Source organism: Myripristis murdjan, chromosome 7 (genome assembly GCF_902150065.1).
Source record: "Myripristis murdjan chromosome 7, fMyrMur1.1, whole genome shotgun sequence".
NCBI lineage: Eukaryota > Metazoa > Chordata > Actinopteri > Holocentriformes > Holocentridae > Myripristis > Myripristis murdjan.
This window is the reverse complement of record NC_043986.1, coordinates 21,296,982-21,322,572: the sequence shown is the minus strand read 5'-3', so window position 1 is coordinate 21,322,572 and position 25,591 is coordinate 21,296,982. Positions and strand designations below refer to the sequence as shown.

The 25,591-nt window shown below is 40.0% G+C and overlaps 1 protein-coding gene across 1 annotated transcript in view; it reads right to left on the bottom strand.

Annotated features, from left to right (window-relative positions):
• The window catches only part of LOC115361882 (metabotropic glutamate receptor 4-like), a 68,981-nt gene that overhangs the window by 17,923 nt on the left and 25,467 nt on the right, over positions 1–25,591 (bottom strand). The window contains exons 3-6 of the mRNA XM_030055576.1: positions 23,386–23,540; positions 20,828–20,968; positions 5,831–6,031; positions 162–298 (exon numbers count right to left, since the gene is read on the bottom strand). Coding sequence (XP_029911436.1) covers positions 162–298; positions 5,831–6,031; positions 20,828–20,968; positions 23,386–23,540 — 634 coding nt within the window. The remainder of the gene's footprint in view (positions 1–161; positions 299–5,830; positions 6,032–20,827; positions 20,969–23,385; positions 23,541–25,591) is intronic.

Genomic DNA, 25,591 nt, shown 5'->3' with positions numbered 1-25,591 from the left:
GTATCAACAGCCACTTATGGCTAATTGTTGAAGCTGGCGTTGATACTGAGCTTGATCACGCAGAAAGAAAAAAATTCATCTGTCACTCATATATTCCATAAAGCTCAAGCACACAGTCAATATAAGACACATTTGTATGCAATTTAAGACAACAATCATACATCCAAGTGCAGCTGGTCTGTCCAGTGGCCGATGATCTTGTATTCCGTGGTGTTGTTTGTGATCTGGTATTGGTAGATTTCGTAGCGACCGGGGGCGTCTCCATTCACGTTGAAGACCACTGGAGTGCCGGCAATTCCTGAGCAGGAAAAAAAAAAAAAAAAAATTACAAAGTTTTGTATAACAGTCCCAGAAATGCTGATGTGGCAGAAACTCACACTTCTTAACAGATTTGTATTGTTTTGAAGAGCAGAATTCCACTTTCTGCTAAGATCCAGCATCGGACAATATGATCCGAAGCCTTTTGTTTTCATAATGCTCTAAAATTAAAAGAGGCTGTGATGGGATTTCAAGCCGCGGTTTCAAACGCTGTTATGCTGTTAATGATGGGAGCAAAATGGATGCTGACAGCCATGTTGTCCTGGTCCTTTGAGGAGGGCCAGGGCTGCTGTCTGTTCATGTTCCCATATCATTTCACACTCTTCATTCTGCCTATTGCCCCATCACTTGTTATCCTCAAGGTCCCCTCTCAGAGTGCTAACGAATGACAGCGCTCATGCTGATTACCACTTTGAGGTCTCTCTCTCACCCCTCTGCTTTGTGTCGGCCTGTTCCTAAGTGAACCCACAAACCCCTCACCAATTCCCCTTCTCAACTTGTTAGTAAATTGGGGTGTGAGGAAATGAGAACTCACAGATTTAGTGGTGAGGGCCCACAACAGAGCTCACAAGCATCTCTGAGGAAAGGAGCATTAATAGGATCCCCATCTCTCTCTGTCTGCTCGCCCCGCTTCTGTGCTCCTTCCCTTCATCTGCACAATGCTTGCCCTTAATATTCACTATTTCTGTATATGTAAACTGTTGAGTCATGCAGAAATACTGGGCAAAAGCATCTTCAGTAAATAAAGCGTCAGCAATGACATAAGCTTTTAAAGGGAAGGTTTTTTTTTGTCTAATTTGCAGATGGAAACATGTTTTTAATTGTGCAGAGTAAACAGCTGGAGGCACCGTGCAATAAATTTTACAGGTGCTTCAGAGAAAATGGATGAGGAAATATGGTAAAGGTGACAGTGATAGCGCTGTGGAAAAATTTCCAGAGACAAAAACACATTTTTTCTGTTTCAGAGCAGATAAAGGGTATAAAAAATCTCCAGACCTGACAACTTGATGGTATCAACTTTGAGTCTTACTTCTCATGTTCCTGCTTTGAGAGGAGAGGCCTTGTGAATCTGAACTTTCCCATACCACAGGAATAAAAAGAAAAAAAAAACATAAATGTATAAAAGTATTGATCTTAGCATTAATTGCTGAAACCTATGAGTCACAGCAGTGCTGAGTATTACTTCTTCTCTGCTCTGCAAATGTATGTGTTTACCATGGCCTTCACTGAAATTTGTCAGTGTTAATGCAGCATGATAATAATAATGAATTTATCAAGAGGGCATGTCCAAAACAAATGTCATGTGCATTAATTAAGGATTTTCTGCTTACTTAAGCAGTGAGGCAACCTAGGATGTATGTTTCCATTAATTTGTACTGTATACCTTGAGTGGATGTTTTTGTAAACAGAACATGGGTGTATGGGTGAGGTGAGCACGTCACCTTTCACATTCAGTCACAAGAAGATGCTATTTCCATGCATAGCCAGAGATAATAAGCCAGCAGCTTTGTTTAATGAGTAGGCCTTCATTTCAACCCTGGCAACACTACACAAAAAGACTGAAAGCCATGCAGTTTAGGAAAACCCATCTACTGCCATCAGCTACAGAGCTGCCAACTGCACTGAAATTAAAGAGGAGGCAGGGGAAGAAATGTGTGCAGAAGTCTGAAGATAGTATATTGATTATAATTAGCCTACTTTCTTAATTCTACCTGTTAATAATGTAATAAGTCAGGCAGAGAATGAGCATGTAAACGTGATTTAGGATTACTGATCACAGGTGCTGTAATGGCTGTGAATTTCAGTTTTGTTGTTAGTGGTCCTTAAATTCAAATTACTCAGCGTAAATCTACTCACCAGTGCCTGCTCGGTGAATTAAAATTCCAACCCTGTCAGTGTTATTCTCAGTTTTAAGATGCACTGTCTCATTGAAGGTAATGCTGGCAGCCTCTACAGTGTCTTTCCCAAGAAATGAAAATGTATGCAAACACAGTCTCAGGATCTCATGATTGGGACTGTAACGATTTGAAGAAAGATTGGCCTCTCCACTGCTATGCATGCTATTAGTCAAAGCAATGGGAAATCTATTATGTTTGGAAATATTTTATAAAAAGTGGCCAAAAAAAGTAGAGATTGGTTTTCTGCGTTCGTTTTGCAAAACTTGAAAGGTCCCTGTGAACTCTGAAAGCATTTGCCATAAACCTAACAATAAAAGTTAAATAAATAAAAAAAAAAAAATAGATCACTGCCACCATTCCCTCATAAATGCAAACTTTGAAATACCAAGATTCACAGCTGTCAGAGGCTGTAATTTATGGCTGCTCTAAATGGAGGCTTGCATGGTTATTAGTCATCCAATTGAGCACAGTTAAGGGCCAGTGCTGGGGTTGATTATCTTTTCAGCTTCCACTCTTCCTTTTGTGACACTGACCTCAGAAACAGTTTAGTGTTTCATGCTATAGTTTATCTTCCATTCTCTGTTTGCACTGGTGCTCAACTTTCCTGGTTTCTTGGTCAGAAGAAAGGCATTTGGATCATATACCTCTCAGCTGGTAATTCAGGATAATTTTACAAGCTGTTACAACAGTTAGCCGTCTTAATGCCATTGTCTGAGGGAAATACTTCATTCTGATATGCAGGAAAGTGCCCATTATTTTCACACAACCACACATTTACGACAATAACTTTTTCACATTGTGCTAAATTCCTGTTGGTATGGCACATGGAAGAAGCCTGACCATTTTGCAGCAGCGATGCTGTGCTCTATGTTGGGTTGAATAAGCGATATTTTGTTGAACCTTTTGATGCAACTGAATGTACTTTCATTACCTTAAAATAAATGTCAGGTCCTTATGTGACTCAAAGGTGTCTGTTTGTATGGTTACTTAAAAAAGAAAAAGCATTAAAACCTCTTTGAAATAGCATCAAGTATCACTGAATACATGCTAGGCTTAAATATAGCAAGGGGCATTTTCCTTTTAGAGATTACAATGTAAGTACCCTGCATCAATAAGTACTAATGTCATCAACATTATCTGTAGTGGCCAGGTTTCCTCTTTCCTCCAGTCAGCATGAGTGCCTATAGATCCTGCAGTATTCCCAGAATTCTGTGGGATAATGTGGACATATCCCGTTGTTTTCCTTTTCCTTTTTCTCTCTCAAATTCTCCATTTCACTGTGCTGAGAGACTCTGAAAGAGCTATGCACTGTTCCAGTAATGTATTAGCAGCATTGATTTTCTAGCCCTCCTTGTTGTAACCCCAATGGCTCCAGTGCTGAGAAGCCTTCCAGTAATATAACTATGAATAAAGGAATGCATAAGGTATATAAGTTTTAATAAGCCCTCCTCAGATTAAGTGTTTGCGCCATCAGTGCTTGGAGAATCAATCTATCTTGTAAAACTTTAAACCAATGTGACTTCAGGATACACCTCCAAACAGGATTTCTTTTTTTTTTTTTTTTTCCTCTGGAGGAGGTTTTACACAAATGAGAAGTGACCTGATTACATAGTAATAAGCGCACTCAAGAACAGGTAAACAATATTTTGACTTTGAAGATGGGGGTCTACAGTAATGCATTGCTTAGTGCTGCACAGTCGCCTCCCCAACTCCATTTGGGAAATAATGATTCAATTCTAATCCAATGTTTATGTTTGAAGGAAGTTTCTTTTATATACATCTGTAAACCTAGAGACCTCTCATAAAAGTGAATTCAATCTCATTTCATTTAGGATACATTAGCGTTTACATTAATCCTGTCTGTTTCCTGCAGTTCTGCGGCTGCCCTACTTGCAGGGATCCCCCTCTGCAACCGTCATCCAAATGAATGTAACCATTACTGTATAATTGCCCAAGAGGGTGAAGCTGTGTTGTGACTGTGTCAATATGCTCATGTTGCAATCTGCTTGATTGCATGAACACTCTGTCATACTGACCCTCTGCTCATCTGATGTGTAATTAGTTCAAGTTATTATAACCGCATTCTGCTGAGAGAGGGGTTACATTCTTATCATGACTTTACATGCACATTAATATTCGCAACATGGCCCTCATCCTGCTGATGGTAAATTCAGCAAATGCTGCTTACATGGCCGGCTTATGTATATATCCCACTACTTAGATGTATATATTTTATCATGTACACTCATGATACTTCATTTCAGAATGTGTGCATCTTGCTATAAAGCTGTGTTTGGAGCATCTTGCATATTTTCTGGTCATAAATTATTATTATTATTTTTTTTATATATAAATGATAATGTTGCTTGGCTATATAGTACATCATTATCTCCACTGCCTTCATCTATTCACTTGCTATTGTTTGCACATGTTGTTGCTCTGGTTATCCATAATAATCATTTCACTCTATTAGCACTGGCACAACATAGCCGAATAGCACTTATCTGATGGTGGAAATACCATTGCATCATTAAAAGTAGAATAAGCTTGCATTCATGCATCACCAGCATTACAAGCAATGCAAGGCTCAGAGCCACTCTGCCCTGTTTATTTGGTTGTTATATTCACCTTACACCCACCTCTGTCTCTAGGGGTTTTGCAAATATCTGCCAGCAATGTAATGTGCTGAGGTTTAGAGCAGCTACTCTCTGTGACTGGAGAAAGCATGCTGGTCTTGCTGGTGCAGATTGGTATCTTCTCTCATGTCATGTATTTAAAGTTTAAAGGCAGCAGCCAGTCTACTTCAAACAAGAGATCGCATGTTTGGCCGCTGACAAGACAGGGTGGGAAATGCACGTCTCGCAAAGCCCAGCTCCTGCGCATCACCAGCTATGATAAAAAATGACAGTTCTTGCTGCTGATTATTAACCCTCCTATGGATCTCTGCTACGTGTACCTCGCTGCAGTGTGCAATTTACATCCAGTCAACTAATAATTGGAAGCCATACTCGCAAACACTACGCGTGAGTGTGTTGTGTGAATATAAAACTAGGGCATGCAAGTTGCAATACATTCAAACACCTCAGACACCTCTGCACCAATCCCTGTGATACAAGCATCAGAAATTGAGATTGTCAGTGAATGTTAGCACAATCTCATAGCTTTTGTACGAATAACCTTCTTATGATACCTGAGAATTTCCATACGCTTAAACATCTGAATCTCAGTTGTACTGTGTAGCAAATGGAAATCCATAGTCCACATTAAAATGTAAATGTATTCCATGCACTCATGCCTTTTCACTTTCATGTGCTCTTTTGTAATTAGTTTTTTTTTTTTTTTTTTTTTTTTAAAGTTTGGATTTAAAAAAAAAAAAAAAATCTAGATCTGTTGGTGGGAAAGCTGTTTGCACCCTGCACCACATTTATTTTGGAACTGCAGTAATTACCTTTGGAAGCTTCTTTCAGCAGATAACTGTGAATTTGCTGTTGTTCAGCGCCATTAAGAGATTAACCAGCAATCATAGTTGGTGATTGTAGTGTGAAGTGTGTACATTTGCATGCATTTATGTGTATTCCTGTCTCTGGTGGCACATATGATGTAAGAGCACACACCTGTGAAGTTGACATTGCGGATGTACTTGAGCAGCAGGGTCCCGTTGATGGTTTCCATCTTGGAGCAGAGGCCGACTTTGCCGGGACAGAGGTCTTTATGCATGTTGTGTAGAGCATGTGCCATGGCGTAGACTGCATCAATCACAAACTGGACCTTCCCCTCCTGCTCATAGGATGAGTCTTTCCCGATCCGCTCATGGTCTGAAAGAAAACATTAAGTATTACTATTCACAACATGGAACTATCCCCCGCTGCGTGCAACAGAATCAATAAATGTTTGTGAATACCAGCAGAGATGTGATGGCTATTTTAATTTTAAACTGAAGTTTAAACCCAGACCAAATTTTACTGTGTCTTGCAGAATGAAAATCAAGAACGGCTGAGCCTTCAGTGTGAATAAGAGAATAGTAAAGGCAAAAAAGCTGGACTTATACAACAAGGGATCACAAATGAAAGGGCAAAACAATGACCGCAAGAAGTATAAAATCAAGCAAATAATAGTCTTTCAAGAGCCTTGATTACTAAACTGCATATCCATCCATATTTAATTTATTTAAGGGCTGGCATGCATGTTAACAACTAATTATATGCTATTTATTCTAGACATTAATCAAAGAATCTATTTTCACAGAATCTGAAATGGACTAATATGCAGCCTTTTTCATTTTGGTCTGCATATCACTGATTAGGAATTAGAGCAACTCCAGATTTTTCAACAAGGCTCTTTCAGTAATCACACATCCTAGTTTTTTCCTGTGTCACTGCAACAAACAACCTTGGTATTACCGTTTGCCATTGTGCAAGGATTTTTGAAGAAATAATATGGTTTAGAATTTGAAACCATACAAAGGTTTCTCAATTAAATTGAATTTTGATTACTTTGGGAACTTTCTTGGACCACCTTCAGCTCTTGTTTGTGTAATGTCTTCTTGTTTATCCCCACAAAGCCTCATACTGTCTCAGCCCCATTAATCAAGAGCAGAGATCGTGATAGAGTGGTGGAGGAGGAGTGGAAGACAGAACGAGACAGGTCTAATCATTCTTCAGCATTAACGTAATTAGTTATGACAGGTGTATATTAATCATAGCTGGGGCTGTTCTAATGCTTTGAAAATGTGTTAATCACCAAGCAAGGTTTCAATTAACATCCTAATCCTTTTATTAGCCAATGCCCTGGCAGATAGCCGGAGCAGGGAGAGTGACAGCAGGACACTGTTTTAGCCTTTAACTAACCGGACAGCCAGACCGACAGGAATAAAAGTCTGGGCACTGAAAGATTGGCACGTCTCCAGCAATACGTCGCCAACTCTGAATCTCCAACCTCTAAAAGGACTTCACAAATAAATAAAGAGATTAAAGTCACTTTGCTCCATGAAAAATGAATGTTCTTAATATTCGCTGTGTCAACTTTGTGCTTATGCTAATTCTGCTCATAATTGCTGGACTCCCATTTTGGCTACGTACCGACCAGCAGTAAACATTGATGACAAATCCCCCTTTCTTATTTAAGTAAATACAGTGACTATGTGCATGGTATTCAAGCCCAGGCATAAATTATTAATTGACCCAAAGCTGGACTTACAGCTAGTGGGTGTGCCTATACAACAGGCAGTAGTGGAAAGAGTGCTACAGACTGTTGTCCAAGTAGAAGTACTCTTACTTTGCTGATATTTTACTTAAGTAGAAGTACTGCCGTAAAAATCTACTAAATGTACTTGAAGTAAAAGTTACTGAGCTACTTTGTTTGGTTTGATCTTTTCATTTCAGAAATAAAAGGACAAAAGTACATGGCTCAAACTAGATTTTTTTAAGGGTTCATTTTGCAAAACTGCAGAGGGATGGTTGCAGTGAGGACCATGTAGACTCAACTACAAGTACAATACTCGAAACACACACACAAAAATGGACTTAATTAGAAGTAATAATTAGAAGTAAGACTTTAAAAAATACTCAAAAAAGTACAAGTACATAAAAAAGCGACTTGGTTACAGCAGCACTACAGGTTAATGTAATCAGTTTCCTCCACTTCTGGAAACAAGCCAAGACAGTAAAGCTTCATGGCCTGCGGCTTGACTGTTCACGGTCTTGGTCAGATCTCACTGACGAGATTGTTTCTCAGACAGGCAGAGCCATTGACATTATTTGAAAATGTGGCATTTCTTCTACCTTTATTGTTATGTCAGGCAGGCAGGTCTTTAGTTATGCGTCACTTGGGTTATTGCTCGACGGTTTGGTCATATGCCTCTGAAAGTGACCCCAGAAACTTGGGTCTATTCCTCCCACGCCAGTATAGATATACATGCACGTCCCTAATGGCTGACTGTTACAAAGAGACTCTGCGGCAGCTTATTGTTATCGTTAAATCTTTGTTTTAGTTTATTGTTTTTGGTTCTTTTCTATTTTTGCCAGTTTGACTGTACACATGTATTGTGTAATGTTGTCTTGGACCCCAGGAAGACTAGCCATCAGGTCATCAGTGCATCGACTAAAGGGGATCCTCACAATAAACAAGTGAGATTGTGTTTTGTATTCGTTGCCTTTCTTCATTCTTAAAGGCCACGGCAACAACTGGTGACAGAATCGGTTAGACACAAACAGGACGAGGAGGCACCACTATCTGACACTTCATTTTCTTACTAATCTTAGCATTGGCAGGGCTGATATGAAAGGGAGCTGGGTAAACATATCCACTGCACAAGTGCACAGCTCTCACCGTCTCGGATTTGAACACCACTTTAACACTGCCGCCCCCCCTTGTTTTTAATTCCTAGCACAGTTTCATCACGCTCAATAAAGGCAGGATGCAGCTGCTAATTCTCTCTTATAAAGGTAATCTGACTCTTACAAAGTGAAATAAGTCACCTGGCATTTTCAATGTGCTGAATGTGGCATAAAGGCTCGTTGACAGGAGCTCAGCAAAGTGTACAACGATTTGTCACAAGCATATTGTAGTTGCCACCGCAAACCTTTTAAAAGCAGTTGCTTAAGTTTACTTAATGTTGCACGTTCACACCATAAAATTAGCAGGTGACAGAGCATTGCAAAGAGAGTCCTCCGAGGAAATGGGATACAGTTTGTACGGAGAGACAGGGAAGACAGCTGATCTTTGAAGTCACAGATAGCATTTGATGTGTTTTCATCCTGTGTGACAATTTCTTAAGAGCTTATTAAAGTCAAACCAACAACACTGACATCCTGTTACAGTAGTTCATATGCCTCAACCCAGTGGAAGGATTTCGTCAGGCTGCTTGCTTGTGTTTTTCGAAGGCTGATGCTTGTGTTAGAAAAGCGAAATTGCTATGTAGACAGAATGACAGTTTCTTGGTTTTGCCAGGCAACTCTGCTCTACACTCCGTTTGAGAGTGAACACCGTGTTCAGAAATGAAGCACGCCGAATAATTTGTACCAATTCAAACCATCTGTGAAAGACAGAAAATGCAAGAATGATGCCATCGGTTATGAAACAGATAAGGTCAATAACACATCATGTGGGGAAAGTGGCCGTAATAAATTTCAGTGTGCTAATTGGTGCGCGTGAAAATTGGCCCCATTGTGCTTTTGCAGACTTATTCCTAATTAGTGCAGTTTTTTTTTTAATAATTGCTCTGACATTTTGGTAATAATAATACATTGAAATTAAGTGTTTATTGTCATCAAGGGAATATTATCTAAGCTCTTTGCCTCTTTGCCTTCAATTACCATTAACCTCTATCTAACTCAACAAACTTGTGGACATTGTTTTTTATGTTCATAATTCTCGTGTGCCCCTGATGTAAATATTACAAAAATTACATAGTCTAAGTCATGATAAGAGGAAAAAACAAGAAGAAAAAGATGAAGCAGAGACCTGTTTTGTTTGCAGGCCCGGTGGGCGTCTATTGCAGCCGTTTCTTATCTTAACGAGAGACAATTAATGTTAACAGATGCCGGCTCTAAACAGATGAATGGGTTTTGTTTGTCTTGCTGCCATTATCTGTATCCTGCATCAGTATTTGCCTGCTTGGAAGAGGCGGTTTACCATCCTTGACAAGGCTTTGAATGTTTAAGGGCCTTGAATATCATCAGTTATGCTTCTGCAAATGTGCAGTACAGCCGAAGGAAAGCAGGGATCAGTGTCTGTTTGTGGCTGTCACAGCTCTCTCTTTGTCTCCCTCACACACTCATGCACACACACACCGTTTTGCCCATTGACCACTATACAACATATTCTTGGAATGTAATCTCACAATTTAATTTCTATGACATACTTTTACTGGGTTTCTGTTTGATTTGTATACAACATCTGACGAAGATTGTTTTGTTTTTTTTTTGTTTTTTTTAACAGTTTTGATCTCACAACCTCCCTGGATTAATAAATATTTAATAACATGTCTTCTTTGATGTGTAATTTCAGAGGAAGCCATCCCCCTACTGGGATTGAAGACATGCCACAACACACTCCAGTTCAGATGGATACATTTAAACAATCTATTCTCCTAGAACCAGGCTGAATTTCACTAGCTGACTTTTTTTTTTATCAGCCAAAAATAATACATCCTTACAATTGCAATTTGCTATTATTACTATTTAGCATATCATCTTAGTCTAATATGTGATCCTTAATTAATGCTATAGTAGTTGTAGCTTCTGCGTATCTGTCACTTCTACCTTGCTTTCAATTAAAAGATTATAATAGTGTGTACTAACAATAGTAGTAACACGAACTGAATGCAGAAATATTAATTCAACAGGTTCTTTTTTAAGTGCAAGAGAGATTGTTCATTAAGGAGACTGGGAATATTGTAGAGGAATTAACAATATAGCGAGAGCATAATTTCCTTGAAGTCAGTGTCAGACGAGGCGGCGGTGCTTTGACTGGCCCTGGCAGCAGCGGTCTCTTTGCCCTGCAGTTCAGCTAGTCTCTTTTTCTTTCTTGGAGACTCCAGTCCTGCCATAAACCTCATGTACTGTGACAAAAAACGGCATGGTTTGATGACTGATGCCATAACATACTACGCACAACACACAGCACGGCAGAACTAGCAGACTGAAATGACAGCAAACCAGCGGCTTTCTCCAGAGCGTGAAGGAAATTCACTTCTTCTAGCCAGAGTGGCGGGCAGTCTCCACAATTTACTCGCCAGCGACTACATTTACCCACAATTTGGCGATTGGCGAGTGTTAACTTTGGACCCTGCGACTGAGTGAGAATGTGGATTTGCTGGCAGGACGGCTGGAGAAAACTTTTTTTTTTCTTTTTTTTTCTGCAAAACAAGCAAAACTGCAAATGAAGATGAAAACTTGCTATCTGTTCATCAGTGGTCCAGGGGTTTCAGCACGACAAGCCTTGAGACTTTGAAAGAGCGAAACAGCAGCTGGCACTTAACACTGCCAGTGCACATCATTCTTTTGAATAGAGGCGTGTTGCTTCTTTTGTGTTACTCCCCCACTCTGAGTTTGAAGGTTAAAAATAGTTTATTTTACAATGTGTGCATGCTGCACTATCTTTCTTGTTCTTATCTTGAAATGTTTAGGGATATAAAGCATTAGATAGAAGTGGACTGAAGTCTCATGGTCTGAGCTGCTGAGCTGCCTGGTTGTCTCTTGGGTATGCCAAGGAGTAGGCTGGCATACTGGTATCGATAGGTCAAACACTGAACTGTGTTTGTGTTTAGTATAAGATTCTGTGCTGCCACAAAGGATATGAAAATATCCAACAAGTAGAAACCTTGAGGGTAATACATTACAAAATAATGCATTATTGAAATCATTTTTTTAAAGTCATTATTGTCCTAATTTCAGTAATCGCATGACAGTTGCTCATCTAACAGATCTTGCATTGCATTCTTTAGCCTCTAGTTATCTTGTTGTCTAATATCTCGTCTTATCCCATGCTCAAATCATGTTATAAATATTGGAATTGGGACTTTGAGCACATATGAAAGAGCCATCAATGTGGTGAATACAGTTCAGAAGGTTGGAATTTAATGATGTGCAGGATTTTTTATTAAAAACCGCAAGAGAGCCCAGCAGTATCATTTCAGGGTGCAATGTAAAAGCAATGTAACAAATTCTTTTCTTGAGGAGTAATAAGTAAAGAAATGAATTCCTTTTAAAAAAGAATAGAGTCAGATGTCATTTTTTTTCTGGTAACAACCCCAATGCTTTAGGCACACAATATATGCTCTACTTTTTATTGTCATATTTCATATTTCTTACTGAAAACCCCAATAAGTATTCTTGAGAGGAGATGCAAATCACATTTTGCTCTGTCTTGTTATGGATCTGACCTCATGACAAATTCTGTAAATGTGTGTTGTTGTGACCTTTATGAGCCCTGTATGAAGGTGTCAGGGTTTACTTCATCATCATCATCATCATGTACATCAAATCATTCTGCACCATTATATTGTGCTATGTTTTTATGTTTATTATTACCATTATTATATCTATTTTCTTTCTTTTTTTTAAAACCTAGTTTTCATCTATCAAAGGATACAATAAATTAAAGTATAATTTTCCCTGGTCTACCTCAATAGTTAGAGGCAAAATCTGGATAAGGTCTGAATTATAATTAGGCAGATACTCGGCTTCATCTCTCTTTTTTTTTGGAATCAAAGTCTCTAATATAAAAGTTGAAACAGTGTGCTTGTGTGGCCATGGTAATGGGTTTGACACACTTCAGATGACAGCCATGCAGGCCACTCCCATCTTCTGTTCTAATTACAAAGACTGGGCATCATCTCCCCTGGGACAAAAATAGGCGGCAGTGCTTGTCATCCCTGCTTGCCAAGACATGGCCGGTCAGTTGTAGTGAACCTATTGTTGCTGGAAAACAGCTGCAAGCTATGGATAGCAAATAGGCTTCTCCTGCTTTAACTGTTCCCTAAACAGAATTAATTATAGTAAACATCTATGAGTAAGAAATTAAGGATAACAAATTACTTTTAAATGGAAAATCTCATTTCGATTTGCCCAAGACTAAAATACAGCGTAATTATTCCACACCGCTGCAGCTTAATCATAATTTTTCTGCGCCGAAGAAAACATGTCTCTTTGTCGTTGTCCTCCCTAGAATTTGAACTGTCATGTTTGGATTGTATCTCAAGAGAATTAAAGATGTGGCAAACATTGTTCAGTCGCATGTTGTGGCCTTGACTGGTTTTCAGAGAGCAATAGACTTCAGACAATCAAGCAGGCATGCAGGCATGTCCTCCAATCCGTCTCCTGCTGGCCTTGATGACTCCTGCCCACAGGGATACGGAGCAATTGAGTGACTCAAGCCACTTTCCTTGACTCCCCACCCAATCTGTGAGCCTTACCTTGTGCTGAGAAGTGACGTCAGCAGCAAACACTGCACCTGCAAAGGCTGTCAGCTGGGCCTCTTGCCCAGTGTAAGACAAGACACCTTAATTATAGGAAATTCTGCATGAAATGGCTGGAGCGCTGTGGCTTTTAGCAGAATGCAATATTTTTAGAGTGAATCTCTCTCTGCTGAAACTGGAATAATGCTCAATGTAACGGATTTGCTCTCAGTTTTAGGTGGATAATGTGATATATGTAATACAAGAGATAAATTAAAATCTTGGAATAATCTCTTCAGAGAGTAGGATTTGCACCTGCAACAGTATATTCAAAAGGGCACATTTGGAGATCCCAGAATATAATGTTCATTCATCTCAAATGTTTCAGCCCTGCTTATTACTGACAATGCAGCGAGAATACGAGAGAATATCGCCTGCAATGGTATTATGCAAAGTCTTTCTATTATTGTCAGTTTGTCTTCCTGTTCACAATCAGGGTTATATCAGCTTGTTCTTGCTCATTCTGCTCCTCAAGATCACTTTTTATGGTTCAGTTCACGGGAAGCATGAGATAACATGATGTACAGGAAACGCTCCTAGAGGATCAGATATCAAAATTTAATATGATATTGCTGCATGCCACACTGCAAAGACTTCAAATTTAAACAAATGATATGGTAAATGTCAACTTGATTTTTTTTTTTTTTTGAAGTATATGAGTCTACTGTGCTCAGTTAGTATCTATAACCTGGAATTGCTGGAGTTCCTGTTCATTCTGCTCTGGAAGCCAAGATCATACTATTTTACAGTTTTGTTAATACGTAGCAGGGGATAACTAAGACAGTAAATGGTCTGAAAACATCAAAGCGAAAAGGTTTCAGATTCACACCACTGGAGAGTTAAAGGTGCACTGTGCACACTCATAAACTCAACTCAACGTATGTATAATAATCACATAATCTATGACTTAGTTTGATGATGATGAGAACCCTGTGGACTCGACTAGCAAATCTTGTGCTTACTCCTTGTTTTTTTTATCAGCTGAGTTGAAAGGGTCCTCACTTCAGTCGACTCCCTGCAATTTTCCATAGTGCACCTTTAACCTATATATAGCCACCTTTTATCTAGCCTATAGTTAGGTACAGTATTCTGGGAATTTTTAGCACTTTCCCATTCACCAACCTTTTGAAATAAGCATGAACAACTTTATATATTGCTCTATTTATCGTTTGCCAGTTAGAGAAATACTTGACTTGAGTAGATATTTATTTCAGTGTGGGGGGTGAAATGAAAATAGTCAGCAGTATATGACCTGTTGTGAGTAGTATTGATTGTGCTTTGCTGCCGTTGGGGAATATCCACACCGAGCAGGTAAGTGCCCTGTGGGCTGACGGTGACAATGTAAATCTGCAGGTACAAAGCAAACCTTGGCCCCCGGGTCAGCAGATACAAGCACCTCTGGCCAGAGAGCAGCAGGAGCACCTGAATTATACATCTGCACTCAAAAGTTGTTTACCATCCACTCAAATTCGTATGCGCTGTATTGTCTCAGCAGTGATGCCTGAATACCTGGCTTTACGAAGTTACAGCCTTGTTATTATGGTACATCAGCCTGTGGCCGGTGATTTGTATTGTGCTATTAACAGCCTTGATGTGCCACAAATGGTATAACTGCATGCCAATATAATCACATCAGTACTTTAAGAGCACCATTTTCCAGTACCTCATGGCTGGGCAGAAAAATCATCCACAGATTTTTCCAAGGGAGAAATCTAGTCTTTCCTGCTATGTGAGCAGGTAATGAGACAAATTTAAAAAAATAAATAATAATAAAAAAATTTTAAAAAAAACTTGGCTTGCCATAGGCTATTAGAACCAATTTACAATCTCACACAAATGGCTGTTCTTTTCGAAATCGAATGCAAGCTGACTTGATTTAACATACACAGCGTATGTTATGCTGAATGATGACCATCCGACAAAGGCAAAAAAAAAAAAAAAAAGGTAGAGACATAGAAAAACAACGAGAGCAATGGGGATAGATAGCGATAGCGGCTGCAAAGAACTCTGAGCAGAACGATTGTAACTCTTCCCTGTAAAAAATTTACAGCGCTCCTGGGGCTACTCAAAGAAAGAAAAGGGGCAGCAGCAATTTAGCTCAAGACCAGCCACCATGACAACTGATAAAACATACAGAGAGAGCATTTTAGAGCACATATTCTCTGGAAGTACAGGTTGTAGATCGCTGTCGGGTCTCTCCCCTCCGCCAAGATGACAATTAAGCCTCAGTTTAATTGATTTGTTTTGTTCTTATTTACTGTCTCATAACTTCTTCATCATGACACTTGACATTCAGTTATGCACCAAGGAAGTGATCTGCTATACCAGTGGTTTTCAAACTGTGGGTCAGGCACCCAATGCCGTGACCTTTGACCTCGCCATTAAATGAGGGTGAATTCTTCCACAGAAACTCAGCCGTGCATCTCCCGTTTGGCGTGTGAGGCCGAGAGCTCATCATTTGGGTGTTTCATTTGGGAATCTGCCATTACAGATAATTTGTTGAATCAGGGCCACAACACTTCCAGGAGGCTTAACCGTGAAGTCTGTTGAGTTCTGCTTGTAGATCTTTGTCACCAAAATAAACTCTGAGCCCGAGGCAGCAGGACAGCATCTCTTCCATCATGAAATTTACAACACGAGCATCTAAAACATCCATTCATCCACTTATAAAATGCATTGACCACAGTCCACAGAGTAGTCCCAGCACTTTGTAACACTGCTAGGCCAAGTGCTAAAGAAATAAAGTTACTATTATTATTATCATTATTATTGTTGTTATTACGCAGTTGCACACAGAGTCATATGGGTGGAACTCAAGAGGAAACTAAAATCTCTTATTGCTCCTTTAACATGAAAATGGGATGCCGATCGGGGTGTTGATACTGTACTAATGTACTCATACTCAATATCAATCAATATCATTACATTATGCCACCAAATGAGTGACCAAACACTAACTTGTACAATGCATGCTGATTCCAGCGTTGCAATTGATTTTCTGATAAGTTGCCGGGTTGCTGAGAAAAAGAAAAACATGTTAGCTGTGCAACGTGCGCAAACTAATAAAATGTGACAGAACCTTTTCATGTCCGGGCATTTAAGATTATCCTAAAGTCTGCCTCATCCGGATCTTTCCGGATTGAGTTTTGAGTTCAGAGTTATTGATTTAAAAAAAAAACAATCCCTAAGAGAGTCATCAGTCAGCATATGTTTTGTCTGTTTTACAGGCACTTTTCCTGTCTCATATTTTAAATTGTTCCATTTTACTGGTTCACCTACATGAAAAAAAAAAAAAAAAAAAAAAAACAGCATCTCCTTGTCGTTATTGTAAATGCTGAAGTACCTGTATTGGCACTTGGTATCAGCAAGCACCCAAAGATGAGTACTCGTTCTCGGTCTGACAAAAACGGATAACGGTACATGCCTACATGAAAAATGATGCTTATCATAAGCATGCTTATAAGCATGCCACAAATTACTCAATAAATTAGCTATTTAAATAATTAGATTGTTCTTGGCATAAAAGACCCTTTGTCCTATCCACAAAGTGTCTAAATATTTTTTCTGTGTAGTTTTAAATTTGAAATGCAATTTTTCACAAGGCACACACAAACAGAAACTGATATACTGCAGATATATGTTACTGCTCCATACTGTATCTCACCCCATGGCAAAATAACATGTCATGTAAAAGGGTAAAGCCATTAGTCAAGTACTTAAATTGTGAAATTGAGGCACATGCCAGGATCGTGTTTACAGATGTATATTTGGGTTGTGGTACATTAAGATATCAAATTCACATCAGTCATCTTGTTGCCCATCGTCAAGTGAAATTCAAGCTTTACTTTCTGCTGTTCTCACATCTTCTACACGTGTCCTGGCCTGTTCTGAGCCACCTCTGGCCTGGTAAAAATTAAAACAAGCTCACATTTTAGTGTGATGACTGTACCAACCCACCACTACAGCTCAATGGCAAAAGGGAAATACTCTATACCATGGGTTCAGTTCGATTTTTTTTTTTTTTTTCATATACGCTATGTAAGGTGATAACTCGTTCCACACCATCAAATCTCTACATTCACGTCTCCCTCCTCTCTTGGAGAAATGAAACTGTAGGCTTGGAGACGGCACATGTATCAATTATGGATGGATTGAGGGTATGCGTGTTTTTTCTTATTTCCTCCAAATGAGTCCTCTGACAAGAACATGGTGGTAAAATAAAGAACAATTCAGAAAAGAGGGATGCCAAGCTAAGGTATTAAAGATGTACAGTAAGCAGATAAAATTCATAATGTGTCTCAGGGTCATTCCAAATTTCATTCATTAATTTTTTTTAACCTCATGTGTTGCCTTACAGCCTGAATCCCCCTGCGTTAGGGGGAAGGAGGGAAACAGCCTGGACAGGTGGCCAGTCACAGATAGACACTCACATTCATACTTACATATTGAGAGTTTCTAGACTGCTTTGGACTAAAACACATCTGGCTCATATTTACCTTGGGAAACAATTATTTGAAAAAAATAAAAATAAATAAAGATTCCGTTGAAAATCTGACACGTCCTGCGTGTACACAGCCTGTCATTACAGAAAGTAAAACTTACAGTAAAACAACTTATGCTGCTTTTTAATGTTCTTATTAAAAACGTGTTTCATTAAGAGTTTGTGTAGTTTTAGAAACCAAGTATCGTTTGAGTGGTTACCACTGTCTGACAGTAAGAATAGATGCTAGCTACCTTGTGATACACTAGAAGGTGCAGTGAGGAGTTGTTCTGATTGATAATGTCCATTAAGTGATGTGATAACAGTCGAAACAGGTGCGCACCCAAAGCCCAGGTATCAGAATCAGAGCAAACTGAAAAAAGTGCATCGGTGCATCCCTGTTTCTTATGTTTAGTGTTTGATTGTCATGTAAATGTGTACACATGTGAACACTCACAGCCCTACTGTAGTTATCTCCAAAGTAATTAGGTAGCTCACACTTTTAGTTTTAAAAGCTTCTGCTTTAACCAGCTTCCCTGCTTAATGTTAGTGACCAAGTTACTTTTATGAATAAATCATTACACAGGTAAGTGGAAGATGTAGATGATAACGTTTGTGAACTGCTGCAGCAAACCACAGGCTCCCCCCATCCACACACACACACGCACACACGCGCGCGCACATACACACACACACACACCAAAGTCTATAAATAATGAAACTACACAGGATTACTTTATGTAACTACAGTCTCTGCAGTTAGTTTCATAATGTTTTGACAAAATAACCTGATCCAAGGGAAAAATACTTGAGATTGTTGCCCACTGGCAGTGCTGAGAAACTTTTCCATACCTTGCGGGAGAAAACCTCTCTGACATTGTTGAGAGGTTGAGCATTATCCCAATTGTCCTAAAATCCACCACATTGTTACTGTACCTTTTGAGCCTGCCTGCTTGGCAGAGCATTAGCTTCAGCTAAAGGCAGAGAACAGAGGATTTTTCAACAAAATCTGAAGACAAGTATTCTGATCAGACATCTGCTTTGAAGCCTGCATCTTAGATGTGTTGTGTCCTGAATCTTGTTGAAGCCCAAAAATGTGTTTTTTTCTTGTTTTTGTTTTGTTTTGTTTTGTTTTTTGTTTTTTTCTGTACCATGCTCTTTTTTTTTTTTTTTTTTTGTATCACAAATGAATTGTTTTGTGAATTCCAAATCAGTGACTCAGGATGAAAGATTCATTTTAAAGCATCAATAATGTGTTCAATAAAATGATCGACCTACCTGATTGATATTGTTCACTTTGTCATTCCAAGCACTGAAGTTATATTCCACAGCCTTTGCATATAAATATATCTGTCTAACGTCTAGCACCGATTGGTGCCTTACAGCAGTAATTCAACCCACTTTATAAAAGCTTTTACATTTTATGTTCTAGTTATCTATTCATGAATATCGTTCTGGAAAAATCCCCTGCGATGGATCAATTCCTTTACATATCTGGAATCACATAAGTATCTGTATATCCACTATGGCCAAAGTTAACCAACAACAAAAACATTAAAAAACAAAAAAACAAAAACAAAAACAAAAACAAAACAAACAAACAAACAAACAAACAAACAAAAAAATCCAAGGAAAAAGAAATATATTGATCGCTCAGAGGAAAGCAAACAAGCAGAAATGAAAAAAAAAAGTTTCAAAACTAATAAAGAGATAGATTGATGGGTTTTGCTGTGGTTTACTCTAAATGTGTCTATATTAAAATGTCAGTCCATGTGTGTACTGTACATTGATTGCAAAACAGCAAAGTAACGACTGCTTAGCGCCAAAGCGGTCACTAAAATTAAGACAAACACGAGTGGTGATCATTTTAAGATCTGGGGCTCTAGTTTCGCAGACCAGGCGAGGCGGGGGCGTAGCGCAGATGCGCTTCGCCAACTGGGTGTGGCCAGGCGGATTTTCCAAGTTTGGCACGCCATGCTCAGTGGCGCAAGTACTCCGCCGTCCCTCCTACCGGCGCAAGGGAGGAGAGAAGGCGTGGAGTGGGTTTGACACAGCCGATTCACATTTAACCAATCAAATGAGCCCCTGTCCTCGCCTTTAAAATGCGCTGCGCGAAGGCGTAATGAAAGTTTACACAACTGACATGGAGGTCTACTGCCGCAGGCGGAGCGGAGCCCAGGAGACAGGCGCGGAGCGGAGACCGGCGAGTTGTGCGGACACGTCACCAAAACCTCACAGGCAGGCTTCCGGAATGTCAGGCACATGAACGATGCAATAAATACCGAAAAAAACACTATTCAATGCTGCGATCACAATCAGCACATACATATATCTCCATATCAACTGTCCCGTCACAGCTGATGTCAGATCAAAGGAGATTGGCACCGTTTGTGCTGATTGTGAGGTTTTGGTGATGTGCGCCAGACAGCCAAACTTCCACTGCGCCGGCTCCGCTCCGCCTTGCGCTGAAAGTAGACGTGGTTTCAGATTGCGAGCTTTTGGCGCACCTCGGCGAAGCCTTTTGGCACGAAACTGTCACTGCGCCAAGTTGAATCTGTTGACACCTCCCCCCGCTGCGCCGCCACTCCCATCTCGGCGAACCTCCGCCTGCGAAACTTGGACACTGTCCGCCTCTGCCGTTTCGCCGGTCGAAACTAGCTCTGCGCGGGGTTCGCCTCACTGCGCCACCCCGCGCTGCGCCGGGAAACTAGAGCCCCTGGTCTCCAGACTTAAATCAGCAAGCAGTGACAGTGGGCTCCTGTGAACGCAGTGCTTAGCTGCACAGAGAAATGAGAGACAGGGTTAGAGTGCCTTCTAATGAACTGAAAGCTTGTTTCTAATGTGCAGATTGGATTTACTATTGATTGTTTTCAGCTTATGTGATGGCACAGTTTTGTGATTGTGGCTGCAGCACTTGCAAACTGAACTTGGCAGCACCGACTAATGGAGACGTTTTATTTCTCTATGATGAAATTACTCTGATGAAATTACAGCTTCCCACCCATTACATTTAGCCTAAATTCAAGAGCGCGTTTACAATAATTGTTATTCACTCAACTACAAATAAATTACTGGTCAAACGTACCTATGCATTGCAAGCACAGATACACATATGAGGTATTTGCAGCGTACACAATCAATACACAGACTGAGTGCTATTAAGTGGGTGCTCACTTGTGCATTTTTTGATGCCCGATCCTTTCTTCAGAGCATGTCGGCTGAGCTTGCACTGGAAGTTGTTCTCCCAGAACTCTGCAAACCAGATATTCCTTCTGTTGTTCTCCAGTGTTCGGCTGATGAAATAGCGATCGAACCCTGAAAGAAATCACTGAATGTTACTGTTGTCCGTTAACGTCCCAGCAGATGTCTCACACAGAAGTGGGTATTAGGTGGCCTGAAATATCTATCGCTGTAAATGATCTCACGTCGCATCGATCCGAAGAGTCAGACATCTGCAGTTGGGCTGAGTGGGCATATCAATAAAAACATTTTGTATTGGCATGTTTGATTGTTTTGACATTTTCCACAGTTTACTGTATAAAAAAAAAAAAAACAGTGCAAAAGTGCAACATGAGAGGCTGCACAGTTTTGGAGGAAGGGGGATGTGTTCATTGTTAGTAGCTGTGACATGCACATGAACACAAAAACACCATTAATCATGTTGACTGCATGCATAAAAGTGCAATGTATGTAATTTCATTTTAATTGAAATGTCAAACTGAATTAGACCAACATAAATACACTTGAAATCATTAGCTTATGTACTGCATGTCTTATATTTGAGATAGAAATGTGTTAGTTGTTTTTTTTAAATTATTATTATTATTATTATTATTATTTTGAAATTCCGCTCTATTAAAATATGCAAACTAGATAGATAGATAGATAGATTACTTTATTAACCCCCAAGGGGAAATTTAAAATGTCACAAGCAGCAGCAAGGAAAAAGAAATACATGACAATGGAGAGAAAAACAACACAAACACAAAATCATGGGCAGTAGCGGTTTTAGGCATGGGCGAAGCGGGCAGCCGCCCGGGGCGGCATATTTTCATGTCACGTGGGGGGCGGCATGAGCGCAAAAAAAAAAAAAAAAAATCATCCTCGCTGCAAAGCAGTTTTCTATTACCGTATTCATCTGAATATAAGACAATATTTTTTCCATTGAAAATGCCCTGAAAAAACGCCCTCGTCTAATATTGGGGTCTACACATGTATTGTGCTTGCATATAAACCAGTAGGTAGGCTCGCCTGATGCCGCAATTACTGGCGAATGGCCACATTGCGCAGTCAATAATCAACCATGTTGTCTGTGTCATTGTCCGTTGTGCTGCTGCAGCCGCGTATGAACAAAAGTTGATTTATAATGAGAGGATGGCAGTCTGTGTGTGCTGCTCACCTGTCAGATCCGGCAGACCTGACCGGGTGGGCGCGGCACCTGTAAGCATCAAGCCGGTGCCGCGGCCGGCCCGCCTGATGCCGACCACTGGCTTTTTTTTTATGCAAACAAGATTTTGTCCATATAAAAAGTATTTTTCCAAAAAAGGTATTTGTGCAGGTGTTGGCGCCCCTGCTCTGGGAGGGGCGCGTGTAGCCGCCAGAGGGGCACCGGTAGCGGCCGTTATCGCTTGGAAGTTCTAGCCGTGCGCGCGCGCGCGCTAGTACAGAAGGGCGCGAGGCAGTAATTTCGCCCAGGGCGGCAACATGGGCAGAACCGCCACTGATCATGGGACACAGACAATACTGATGACAAACTAATACTGATGACATAACCATGCTGTCCTCAGCAGTCAACGCAGTGGCTGTTTGAGCCGCTGAGGCACTGAGTGGGGTATAAAGTGGTGGCAGAACAGTTGAAAATAAAGTGTCTGTACAAGTGCAGGACAATAATGGACACCTTAACCATTCTTATGTAGGTAAAAGTCATCAAAAATATAGAAACAAACAGGAAGGAAGCATAACACCAAGCAGTAACGAGTTAAATGTATGAAGATCTGACTTTATCCTAAAACCATTGAAGCGATGATGAACTAAAGTATGTAAATTTAAATGAAATGTTAATGATTTTCATCACTGGATGCAGAAAATAAAATGAAAAAGCAAGAATCTGGAGTCCTTTTTATGCAGAGGGATGGGATTTTTTTTTCTTTTTCTGGGAATTAAAAGCTTCACATGTAAGAGTCTGAGCTATCCAATCAGAGCTCCATTTTTATTCCTCCCGCCTCCATTTGATTGACTCTTCAGCTGCACCTACCAGCACTGTCAGCTCATTAGCACAGCACATTAATTTTGTGCTCTTCCTCTATGTAAATCTTCCATTTCTCAGAGAATTATTTTTACCAGTAGTGTTAGCTGTGAAAACTGCTGCTAACATATTGTTGCCAGTAAGATCCATGTCTACTTCAGCTCCAACAAACTTTGCTGCACCGCTGATTGGTTTTACCAAGGTCAAGACAGTATCGTTGCCCTACAAGGGGAACGCCTGCACAGCCCTGGTGCAGCAACTAATTCTCCATTTCATTACAATTGCTGACTTTTAGGAACTCTCATCACTCAGTGGACGATGGAGATAATACTCAGAATTATACTCAATAAGAAAATCCACATTCCATACTGGGTTTACTATCCCTTTAAAAATGTTTCATGTACAAGCATAAACATGAAGTATAGACATTTGGTAAGTATGTTTAAAATGTTGCCGTTTGGTCAGAAGTTAGTCATGATGGGAATACCTCGAATGGACTGTCGTTTGGGCAGGATGGTGACAGCACCCTCTGCCATTTCCTCCTGGTTCAGAATCGGGGCAATTTTTGAGCCCCAGCTGTCTGAGCCAACCCAGATGAAATGTCCCGTCTGGTTGGCCTTCTTAGCTGCTTGAAGGAGCCGCCTAGGAGACAGGGAGAGAGAATGTTATATAATTGAACTATGCAATGCAGTGTTGTCAACGGTGTCATTTATTTGCTGATATATTACACACATATATCATGATTTAAAGGTCTGTGATGTGCAAGTCTTGAGTTCTGCACCAAAGGACACCCTTGCCACGTTTGTCCAGGCTTGCAGGCTAATGGAAGTAATTTGGAGCAACAGAGATGAGGAGTTGTAAACTGCCACCAAGCTCTGTTGTTCATGTAGCCTGTGCACATTACTGTTAGCAAGCTGGAACACACCAACACAGCCTCCTGGCACGCTCAGACCCTCTTACTGCCCTGGTATTAAGCACCAGAGTGTGCTGCAGACATCAGCTTCCTACAGAGTCAGATAGCACATGCTGTGTTAACTTCTCAAACGAGTGCAGTTCTTTTAATTAAATAAATGAGGACAACATGACCTTGTGAATTAATAACACCATACGCCATAAAAGATTGTTTTTTTTTTCCTTTTTTTTTAATAAAAAAGAGTGAGTGGGTGAGCAGTGGATGAGTCATGTAACAAACTTTGTCACTTTGCTAAGTCCACAAGGATTTATGTTTGATTAATAATGACCATTCCCCAATCCTAGTCTCCCAAAAGTTTGTGAAATGAGCACGGTTTCCTAAGGAGACAACACTATCAACAGGCGGTAGCTGACACTGAGAAAATGCAGTAGGAGGTGACAGTATTAGTCGCTGTGAGCAGATGGCCATACTTTTACCTTTTGACAACATGAGGTCAGTTCCAAATTCATACCAGTAAGTGTGCATTAAGACCCTTAACCCTAACCTCTTAATAAGCCAAACCTTATTTTAACATGAAACAAATTGTTTTAGTGCCTTTAGTTATTTGCCTGAACTGAATCCTAATCCTAACCCTAGAGCCCTAAGGAGCAGGTGTCCAGATTACACTGTTGCAGTATAGATCTGGATTTTAGACTTCAAGCTCATATCACAAAGTTTTACAAGACTGTTTTGTTTGCCTAAAGTTTAAAGATGACACAGCATGAGCGCCTCCACACAGAACTACCTGCCTGAGCCTAATGGACGGCAATGTCCTTCACAAAACTTACACCAAATGAGTTTGTTTTCTGTATGTCAGTGTTCATATTAACAGACACGGGCTAAACTGTGAGTCAACTCAAACGAAATGGAAGTGACTCCTGCATTTCAAACATCATTTCCTTCCTTTGTTCATAACCCACAAGCAAAGTAGATTTATTTTATTAACTATCCTATTATGGGATTCCATGAGAACAGCTCAGGTCTCTTAAAGTTTCTATGCTGACAATTTGGGATTCTTATTAAGCCGCTGCCAACTCACATTGACTGGGTTCAAGGATAGAGCAGGCATGCAGAGCTGAAATCCCCCTGGCTTCCTGTAATTACTATATATCCAGACTATTACCCGTTATCAGGGCTGGATTAAAGTCAATGAGCACTGGGACTTCTGCTCTGGTCATCATCAAGAGACCGCCCCAAATCACTTCCCACTTCCTGTTTAGCTGGAATATATTGGCCTACTAACTGGTTGCTGGGAAATAATTCCTTTATGCAGCCAATGCAATATTGTATGTGTTAATTCAGCGTGCAGCTAATTAATATATTTTTTACATGTAGTTTGGCAAACTAATTGGGTTTAAAAAATATAGAAAGAATGCATTTAATCGGTATATTTGTGTTCCCACGAGTGAAAACAGAGAAGGTGCTGGTTATAGTTTCTTTGTTTCATTTATTTCTTTGTCTGAGATTAATGATCTCTGAGCTCAGCGCTTTGCAGAATGGCACATTACATAACAAGGATCTATAAAGCACTATGTTATTATTTATTTTTTTATTAAATGGGAAAGCGAGTTTTGATCAAAATGTTTGTGTTGTAAAGTGGGTCTCTCACATCCTATAATGGGTTTATGATCTTTGGCCGCATTCAAATTGTTCAGTCATGTCTTGTGCACACACACCGTGCACTGCTGCTGCGCGTACTCACTTCCCCTTCACCGAGCCAACTCTAGCCATAACTAACCTT